The 10,936-nt window shown below is 40.1% G+C and overlaps 1 protein-coding gene across 1 annotated transcript in view; it reads left to right on the top strand.

Moving 5' to 3' along the window:
* The window catches only part of LOC107558797 (protein NLRC3-like), a 30,282-nt gene that overhangs the window by 14,328 nt on the left and 5,018 nt on the right, over positions 1-10,936 (top strand). The window contains exons 3-4 of the mRNA XM_016242486.1: positions 5,128-6,996; positions 8,206-8,379. Of these exons, the coding sequence (XP_016097972.1) occupies positions 5,128-6,996; positions 8,206-8,379 (2,043 nt within the window). The remainder of the gene's footprint in view (positions 1-5,127; positions 6,997-8,205; positions 8,380-10,936) is intronic.

Raw genomic sequence — 10,936 nt, 5'->3', positions numbered from 1 at the left:
AAAAAAAAAAAAAATCAAATATATATTATATATGTTTTTCTTAAGACTGTCTGGTAATTATCATTTTTGAGAATAACTCAGTTATAATAAAAAAATTATGTCACAGTGGAAAAATCACAATGGTTCTTAAAATAGGTTTTATAAAAGTTGTGATTTTGGGATATGATCTAGACATGCTTTCATGAAATTTACCCTATTACAGTGACAATTCCCCCTAGGTTGCATACTGTAACTGGTGTGTACACTGGTCTCTGTGTTACCTGGTCAGGGGGAAAGCAGTGTAGCAGTTGTTTAATGGGATTGTTGTAGAGCGTTTCCCACTGTCTGCGGGCCCAGCTGACAGAGTCAGCCCAGTTCTGAGGCCATTCCTCACCCAGACTCCTATAGACACCCTCCAGTATTTCCACAGCCTCCACATCCCCACGTGCGACTGTGCGATCAACAAATGTTGGGTCACTGCAGAGATGGAGAAAAGAAGTAGAGCTATCAGTATAGGAGCAGTTTTTGTTATTTTAATTTTTTTATCGTCAATTGTTTAGGCTAAATTTGATATGGCACCAAAATTATCATTAACCAAAACTTAAACCATTAAAAACACTTCCAGTTTTTAACCAACAAAAGCTGTTGAGTTGGGTGGGGTCCTTCCTTGTCTTCACTCACACTGCCGACAGCCAAGAGGAAGTAGTTGAAATTGAGGCAGTTATGCTGCTGCCTTCCCTTTGCGGTATCTGCCTACAGCACACAGCACCTCAACTTCCTGCACACTCGCCTCTCTATAAACATCCTTCACTTAATTTCAGATGGAAAAGAGATCTGACAACAGTTGACACTTGCGGCAGGAAGTCCAGGAGGAAGTATGGGGTTGAACTAATAATGAATAGCTGAGCCTGTATACTTGAAGTAGTATAATATTGAAACAGAATCTGTTTCAATATTACCAGATGATTCAACCTGGTTTCATTTCAACCAGATGATCCAACGGTAGCTGCACGGATCTCAGGCTGCCTGGCAGACATCTCGGCATGGATGAAAGAATATCACCTACAGCTCAACCTGGCAAAGACTGAGCTTCTTGTCTTCCCTGCCACTCCAACTCTACAGCATGATTTCACCATCCAGCTATGTTCTTCTACAATTACCTCATCAACTTCAGTCAGAAATCTTGGTGTAATCTTTGATGACCAGCTGACCTTCAATGACCACATTGCAAAGACTGCTCGATCTTGCAGGTTTGCATTGCACAACATCAGGAAGATCAAGCCCTTTCTAACGGAACATGCTGCACAACTTCTTGTCCAGGCCCTTGTCATTTCTAGGCTGGACTACTGCAGTGCTCTTCTGGCTGGACTCCCATCAAGCACAATCAAACCTCTACGAATGATTCAGAATGCAGCAGAACGACTGGTCTTCTATGAGCCCAAAAGAGCCCATTTTACATCTCTCTTTATCTCCTTACACTGGCTACTGGTTGCAGCTCACATCAAGTTCAAGACATTGATGCTTGCAAATAAAACAGCCACAGGCTCAGAACCCGCCTACCTCCACTCACTACTATGAATCTACATCCCCTCCAGAAGTCTGAGATACGCTAGTGAGCGACGCCTCGTGGTACCATCACAGAGAGGCTCAAAATCATTTTCAAGAACATTCTCGTTCACCATTCCTGGCTGGTGGAATGATCTTCCCACCCCTATCCGGAATGCTGAATCCCTGACAATTTTCAAGCGACAGCTGAAAACTCATCTCTTTCGACGCTACTTGACTTCATCCTAATTGAAAAAAATATAAATAAAACTGTCTTTCTCTTTATTTATTCCTTCCCTTTCTAGCTTGTACTTTTTTGAACAATGCCTGAAACTTGGTATTACGACCACTTCCTGTGTCTGTTCGCCTCTTTAAGAAGAATCGCTTTTTGCATTCCCCAATTGTAAGTTGCTTTGGATAAAAGTATCTGCAAATGACTAAATGTAAATGTAAATGCCTGTATTGTAATTCAACAGAAAATGGAATGGAATGGCTGCCATACATGTAGAGATTTACTTTTACATTTAGTCATTTAGCAGATGCTTATATCCAAAGCGACTTACAAATGAGGACAATAGAAGCAATCAAAACCAACAAAAGGTCAATTATATGCAAGTGCTGTGACAAGTGTTGGTTAGCTCAGGTGCTCGGATTGAGTTGGGTAGGTCATTCCACCAGGATGGAATAGTTCATGTAAAAGTCAGTGAAAGTGATTTTGTGCCTCTTTGTGAAGGCACTATAGTGCGCCGTTCACTTGAAGAGCCAGTGGTTGTTTTGTCAGCAAGCATAAATGCCTTGAATTTTATGCAAGCAGCTATTGGTAGCAAGTGCAAATTGATGAACAGAGGTGTGACGTACATTCTTTTTGGCTCATTAAAGGCTAATCTTGCAGCCGCATTCTGGATTAGTTGCAAAGTTTTGATAGAACTGGCTGGAAGACCTGCCAAGAGAGAGTTGCAATAGTCCAGCTTGGACAGAACACGGGCTTGAACAAGGAGTTCTGTAGCATGTTCTGAAAGAAAGGGCCTGATCTTCCTAATGTTGTATAAAACAAATCTGCAGGACCGGGCAGTTTTAGCAATGTGGTCTGAGAAATTCAGATGCTGATTTAAGAAAAATTGGGAGTGGTCCCTTAATTTTTTTCAGAGCTGTATTTGCCCCAAACACTTTTGCTATCTGGGACAGTTCTTCTATAATAAATTAGGCAAAGGGGCTTGTCAGAAAATACAGAGAACATAAATGATTAATTGTAGGGATGTGAAAATGTTAACTTGGGGTGCGTTCACACTTGGCATGTTTGGTTAAATTAAAACGAACCCTGGTGTGATTGCTCTGTTAGTGCGGTTCATTTGAGCATGTGTGAATGCTGCCATCTGAACCCTGGTGCGCACCAAACAAGCGGACCGAGACCGCTGAAAAGATGGGTCTCGGTCCGCTTCCAAACGAACTCTGGTGCGGTGCGAATTATATATGAACGCAAAACAGACCAAATACTTCTAAACGAACCAAAAACAGGAAATAATGACAAGATGCGATGCTATGCGACATGATTTGACGATGCGGTGTAACCAAAACAAAATGAGCAGAGGGCAAACGTGGAGCAACAATGAGGTAAAGTGTCTTTTATGAGCTTCTTGTGAGTTTGCAGCTGGTGAAAATAAAATTATATGTACACGCAGGTGTAATGGAGCCGACGAGACGAGAGGCGTGTGGATCCATATGCAAGCTTTTATTAATAAACATGGTCAAAAAACACAGGCAGAGTCGAACAACAGCAAACAGGTATGGCACAGTCAAGACAAAAGAACAATCCAATACGGGCTTGTGTCAGACGACAGTGAACGTTATCCAGAAGGCTTGACAAGAGAGGTAATCCGTAAACAAGAGCAATAGTCCAGGCGAGGGGCAAACACAGTCCGAAACGGCAAGGCAAAAGGTAAATCCAAGATACGCGGGCAAGAATCAGAAACCAGGAAATCAGGAAACACAACGAAACTAGACTAAGACTAGAACTAGGAACTAAGACTAGGAACTAGAAACTAGAAACTAAGACAGGGAAATGGCTCCGTAAAGTGATATCACTTGGAGAGCGATAAACGCAGACAATACTCGGCCGTGAGAGAGAGGAAGTCCATGGCTTATAAAGCGTGTATCATTGGATGCAGCTGTGTGTGTGTAATCAGTGCAATGGAAATGCAGTGTGATGTGTAACAGTCTGTGTGGTGTGAAATTCAATGTAATGGAAGAGCGACCTTTGGTGGCAATCGGCCGGAAGGCCACGGACTGGATTCGTGACAGAAAGAATGAGCGCGCTTAGTTCAGCAGACGGCATTATGTGTGTTCGACTTAAAGCGATGCTGAGCAGACCGATCAGTTAATGGATGCTTTGATATCATACACCCGCAGCGCCGCTTTAAGTCTAACGCACCTTTTGTTTGGGGTGTTCGGTGAGTTCCGTCACGATATATACGTCATTCACCAATCAGATTGTGAACGTATCACTATGCCTTTCGTGAGAGAGAGTAAGTCCATGGCTTATAAAGCGTGTATCATTGGATGCAGCTGTGTGTGTGTAATCAGTGCAATGGATGATGGGAAATGCAGTGTGATGTGTAACAGTCTGTGTGGTGTGAGATTCAATGTAATGGAAGAGCGACCTTTGGTGGCAATCGGCCGGAAGGCCACGGACTGGATTCGTGACAGAAAGAATGAGCGCGCTTAGTTCAGCAGACGGCATTATGTGTGTTCGACTTAAAGCGATGCTGAGCAGACCGATCAGTTAATGGATGCTTTGATATCATACACCCGCAGCGCCGCTTTAAGTCTAACGCACCTTTTGTTTGGGGTGTTCGGTGAGTTCCGTCACGATATATACGTCATTCACCAATCAGATTGTGAACGTATCACTATGCCTTTAGGTTCGGTGTCTTTAGGTTTGCTGTCAAAAATGCCAATGTGAACGCTAAGCGGACCAGGACCAAATATCATTTCATGTCATGTATCATTTTCCTTTTTGGTCCGGACCAAATGAACCAAACGAACCGAGCTACAAGTGTGAATACACCCATAGTCATCTCAGAATACATTTGAATGTTGCCATGTTCAATGTGCAGTATTAATGTAAATATGTAGATATATGCAAATAGTGAAAAATACAGTTTACAAAATCTTAATTTTAAGTGCAAATTTAAAGGGATAGTTCACCCAAAAATTAAAATTCAGGCATTATCTACTCATCCTGGTGTTGCTTTAAAGCAGCTTTCCCCCCTTTCCTGAGGCTATGCTAATGTCTGACTACATAGTTTATCCTGCAAGTATCATGCTTGTCTCAAAGATTAAGCCTAGCAGTTGTATGTGCAGATGCTTGTGATACTAACATTGTAAAACAACAAAACAAGAAAAAAATACAGTGCTTTTGACTAGAATTAGAAATTCTAATGGACATCGATAACATGTTTTTACAGCAAACCTTTAAGTGTGCAAGTCATTATTGGTTCTAACTATAAAAATATTAAATCATGATTGATATTTTTGTGTAATAGTTTTCTGTACTTTCACATTTTTCTCTGTTTAAAAAAAAAGTTTTTGTTGCTGTCTCTCCAGTGATGAACACAATGATCTGGTGAAATCTGTGAATCATCTGACCTGCACTTCCTTAGTGGAGACCAACATCAGGCACCAGAGAATCAAAGACACTCACAAAACATGCATGAAGAACAAATATGAGAGCTTATTTGAAGGAATCAAATTACAAAAGAATCAAACTTTGCTAAACAGAATCTACACACAGCTCTACATCACAGAAGGAGAGAGTGAAGGAGTGAACGAAGAACATGAGGTTGTACAGATGGAGAAAATACAGAGACCACAACAGTCACAAGACACTCCAATCCACTGCAATGACATCTTTAAACCCTTACCTGAACCAGGATGTGAGGAGAAAGAGCAAATCAAGACTGTTCTTACTAAAGGCATCGCTGGAATTGGAAAAACCGTCTCTGTGCAGAAGTTCATTCTGGATTGGGCCGAGGGAAAAGCCAATCAGGATGTAGATTTCATGTTTGTGCTTCCATTTCGAGAATTGAACTTGATTAAAGATCACCAGTACAGTCTTCACAGACTTCTGCTGGACTTTCATCCTGAACTTCAAGTTCTGGACTCTAAGATTTATGATGAATGTAAAGTTGTCTTCATCTTTGATGGTCTAGACGAAAACAGAATTACACTGTTTTCACACAGACAGAACGTTTCTGATATTGCTGAAATTTCACCAGTGGGTGTATTGATAACAAACCTCATCAAAGGAGATCTTCTTCCATCCTCTCACATCTGGATCACCTCCAGATCAGCAGCAGCCAAACTGATCCCCTCCACATACATAAACCGTGTGACAGAAATTCAGGGATTCAGTGACCCTCAGAAGGAGGAATATTTCAGGAAGAGAATCAGTGATGAGCATCAAGCCAGCAGAATCATCTCACATATCAGAAGGGCAAGAAGCCTCCACATCATGTGCCACATTCCCGTCTTCTGCTGGATCTCAGCCACTGTGCTTCAAAACATCCTAAAACACAATGACAGTGCAGAAATCCCTAAAACTCTGACTGAAATGTATATACATTTCTTGCTCATTCAAATAAATACAAAGAATCAGAAATATGAAGAGGACAATCTAGAGAAGCTCCTACAGTCATATAGAGAAATGATTGTGAAACTTGCTGAACTGGCTTTTAAACAGCTGATGAAGGGCAATGTGATGTTCTATGAGGAGGACCTGATTGAGAGCGGCATAGACGTCACTGACGCCACAGTGTATTCTGGGATTTGCACTGAGATCTTTAAGGAGGAATCTGTGATTCATCAGAGAAAAGTTTATAGCTTCATACATCTGAGCTTTCAGGAGTTTCTTGCTGCTTACTTTGTGTTTCACTCATATATCGCTAAGAACATGCAAACATTGAACACTTTTGAATGGTTCGGGTTTAGGAAGATCTCACTTTCTGAAATATTACTATCAGCAGTTGACCAAACCCAGTGGAGTAAAGATGGACACCTGGATCTGTTCCTGCGGTTCCTACTGGGCATCTCGCTGGAGTCCAATCAGAGACTCCTACAGGGTTTTCTGAGATACACAGAGAAAAGCTCAGAGAGCATCAGGAACACCACTCAGTACATTAAAAGCACAATCAGAGCTAATGATGCTTTTTCAGCTGACAGATCCATCAATCTGTTCCTCTGTCTGCTGGAAGTGAATGATCTGACTCTTTACAAAGAGATTAAAGACTTCGTGAAATCAACACTCAAAGACAAACACTCAAAGAATAAACTCTCTGCTGCTCACTGTTCAGCAATAGCTTACATGCTTCAAATGTCAGAGGAGGTGCTGGATGAGCTTGACCTCAAGAAATACAACACAACAGAGGAAGGTATAAGAAGACTGATACCAGCTGTGAACAACTGCAGAAAAGCTATGTGAGTATTCATTTATCTTATAATGTTATATTCTCTATCAAGTCAACACTGTTAAACCTGTTTGTGAAATCACCACCTGGTGGCACAAAGGGACAGTTTGCAATATTACTCGGTAGGGCTGGAACTGTGATGTTTTTATTTGTAAATTGGCATCAAATATAAAAAAATACTGTTAATATTAAAAATATACAATTATAACATATTTAATCTTGACTAATTATTTATCATAGAAAGGCATAATATTCCAGCTTCATTTTTGTCCATGTTACAATTATATATTAGACTGACGGCAATGCTTAATTCTGTTCACAGTACCACAAATATTTATTATTTACAATCAAATGGTATTGCTGATGCTCTCTTCTGTCCCTGCTCGAGAGAGATAAACAAACAAAACACTTAGTCCTTAGTTACTTATGGTTTACAGGCAGAAGGCAATTAAAGTCAACGTTATAATAAATTGCATTTCTACATACTCTGAAAAACACCAGAATAAGGATGCTTAGGGTCCTGAGTCCTGCTGCAGGGAGGCGTGAGGATTGCAGATTTGTCCAGAGAAATAAACTGTAATGTCCATAATGTAAGACGCCTAAGACAAGGCTACAGGGAGACAGGAAGGACAGCTGATCGTCCTTGTAATGTTAAAATACAGTTAACCATGTGTCCCCCCAGACGTGTTCAAGAATTTGAAATGTCTTGACTTTTGATATTTTGTTTTGTAGTTTGATTATCATTAAAGACATAGACAAAACACATCTGAAAAATAGTGAAGATCACAAAGTGATGGAAAAATTGCACAATCCAAGCTGCCTAAGACGTCAACACATTATATTATGCCCTTCAAACAAACTCATGAGCATATAACCTGTCCTGTCAGGTTCTTTGACATATTTGTTGTTCTTTAAAGCATTTGCATTTTACAGTTATATCTTTATCTGTAATGATGTTACAAATTCATATAATTATCAAGAATAGATAAAGGATAAAGGAATGACAGCTGCATGTTACTGTTTAGAGGAGAGAGAATGTGTCTTCTTACCTGTTAACACCGAGTTTGTGCTTTTTCCTTATTATCCCTTTTAATTTAACAATTTAATCTTTTAGCTGTAAAACATGCCATGCCAAAATTAACTTTTGTTCATTTTTAACTAAAAAATATTTAAATAAATAGTTGTTTTGATTATTTTGAAAATTGGTTGTTCTGTTTAGACTGGCAATCTGTAATCTCACTGATCAATCCTGCAAAGGCTTGGCCTCAGTGCTTCAATCATCAAACTCATCACTGAGAGAGCTGGACCTGAGTAACAATGACCTGCAGAATTCAGGAGTGAAATTTCTCTGTGCTGGACTGAAGAGTTCAAACTGTACACTGAAGACACTGAGGTATTTCATTACATTACTTAGATAATCTCTTTCTTCTTCTACAACTCTTGAAGTCTTTGTCAGGCCACAGAACAGTGAAAAGAAATCTTGGCACACAGGTAGAAGACAATATGATCATATACTGCAAATTTCACTTATGTTTTGAACTTTTGAACCATATGGCCTAGAAACATGCCACTTTGAATTTTCTGAAAAACCTACCTTTTCATCCTAGACAGCTGATCAGATATTCATTGTATTTAGTTCAGATCATCATTAGCCCATGCTAGGAATTTTTTTATAAAACCTTTATGATAGGCAAAACCAGTATCTTATAATAATTTATTAAAAATAAATAAATTAAAAATGTATTAATAATAAGTTGTTAAAAATTCTAAAATCAAGAGACTGGTCTTTTATTCGGTAGGGCATATTGAGCTGAATTATATCCAATGTTCCTATTTTGGCATCTGCCATTTTGAATTTTGTCATAAAAATTCTATATTTTACAAACACGTGAGACTGGTCTTGTAAGATATCTTGAGCTATACTGAGTACAATGATATCATATTTGCCATGGTCCATCATAGTGCCTGTCTGCAATTTAGAATTTTATTTAAAGTGTATTTTTTTAAACTTTCCTTACAGAATTCATCAAATCTTTGCCGAATTTGGCTCCATTCTAAAGTATGTGGAAAGAACTTCTCAGGTTACTTATGTAACCACAGGGAACGAGACACTGTGTCCTCTAGGGTTCGCTATGGGGAACGCCTTCAGTGTGACCGGTGTCTGAAGCATACATCTAAAAACGACAATAACATTCGCCGGCGACAGCCTATGACGTCATTACCCTGCGTGATCACAGTATAAAAGGGCGCCGGAATAACACGTCATCCGCTTCTTCGTCTGAAGTTTGCATCTGAAGCATGGCAAGGAAACTAGAGGATGCAGTGTCTTGTTCCCTTCTCAGGGAACCATGGTTACATATGTAACTTGAGAAATTCCCTTTCGAGGGAACTTCGAACTGTGTTCTCTAGGGGTCGCTTATGGGGAACGGTATATCCACGCCACCATGCTGAGGGGAGTGCATGCCAGAAAACCACGGTGAGCACTAAGTACCAACTCTACCATAGCCATGGGAGTTGCCCCTATGACGCCTTGACGGCTGTCAGTGACATTATCCCCTCCGGCTCAAGGCTTGGAATCAGAAGAAAGAGATTCCTTCAAGGGGATACGGCCAGGTGTCTAAAAAAACCACACCAGACCCTGGCCTATCAACCAGTGGGGCTACCACCGGTTCTGAATAAACCTGCTCAAAGAACTGTGTAATGTCAGATCACTTTTCTTAGGGAATTAATTCGAAGTCAACCTGATTAGAACTGATTTCAAATTTGATAGTTTACACTTGATCAACTACTCATCCCGCGAGACGTTAACGTCCGTGTATATTAACGATTCTGTTCATATTACTTTGTAGCCAATGACACATAAACAAAATGGTAATCTTATTAATTTTGAGCAAGGTAACAAGGATCTAGGCAGAGTTTTAACTTTAAAATTACAGCGCAAGACAATGATTCTTTATAAATGAAACAAGAATTTATTGGCCATTCTAGATTACATTAAACTAAGCTAAAACACACATACACACACACACACACACACACACACACAAAGGTTCAGGGAAATGATGTTAATGGAGTTCTGAGGAAAGCCCAAAGTTTTAGCAAGATATTCGTGTGAGCACAAGTTGGAGTGCTATTAAAATGGCGAAAGGCGAAAAAGCAAGCAAGTAAGCAAGTCTGTCTTGCATTGGGTTTTTGATCCGCGGCATAAGTTCGTCCCAAGGCGCGATCTTCCAATCGACTTCTTACAAGGCGGAGCGTGCATACATTAACACGAGGCTTCAATTTATCATGTGGAGAAATATCTTTGTGAAGATTTGGTTGATACTTCTATAAAGTTTCTTAATGCGAGTATTGTACATACTTCCCACTTTTTCATTCAGACCGCTGTTCGGCAATTATCACACACTTTAATTCAACACTAAACGTCACATATTAATAGCTTTATCTGCTAAAAGGGGGTAGCACAACATTGATTAAAGTTGCAAGGTTACATTTTGACTCCTCAAGCATATCTAAGACATACAACATATTATTTGTGAATATGGTTACCCTTTCATACGCATAAATGATTGTCTGTTGAAATCATCCTGGTGAGTTTTGCGTGTTCCTCTGTCTCTCCAAGAGAAGGCGCGTTTTCTTGGAATTTAGAGGAAGGGGGAGCACAGAGAAAACCCTGAGGTCAAGGAGGTTGTCAAAAGGTCCTGGTCATAGACCTGCTATTCTTCTCGCTGGACATGGAGCTATTAATCTGTCGCTTTCTGTTTATCGGATTATCAATTTATGCATTTACCGGTCATGGGGTCCGGGAGTGTCTGTCGCTGGAACCTTTCCAGATACCAGGTTCTTTGTTCTGTGGTTTATTATATGGTTTATTAATGCTGAAGCCAGTCATGAAACGACACTGACGTTCTGTTGCTTAAAGTAGTTCAGATGGGGGGGGGGGGGGGGGG

The sequence above is a fragment of the Sinocyclocheilus grahami genome, unplaced genomic scaffold (assembly GCF_001515645.1).
Source record: "Sinocyclocheilus grahami isolate Dianchi unplaced genomic scaffold, SAMN03320097.WGS_v1.1 scaffold660.1, whole genome shotgun sequence".
NCBI lineage: Eukaryota > Metazoa > Chordata > Actinopteri > Cypriniformes > Cyprinidae > Sinocyclocheilus > Sinocyclocheilus grahami.
This window is presented reverse-complemented; position numbering and strand designations above follow the sequence as displayed.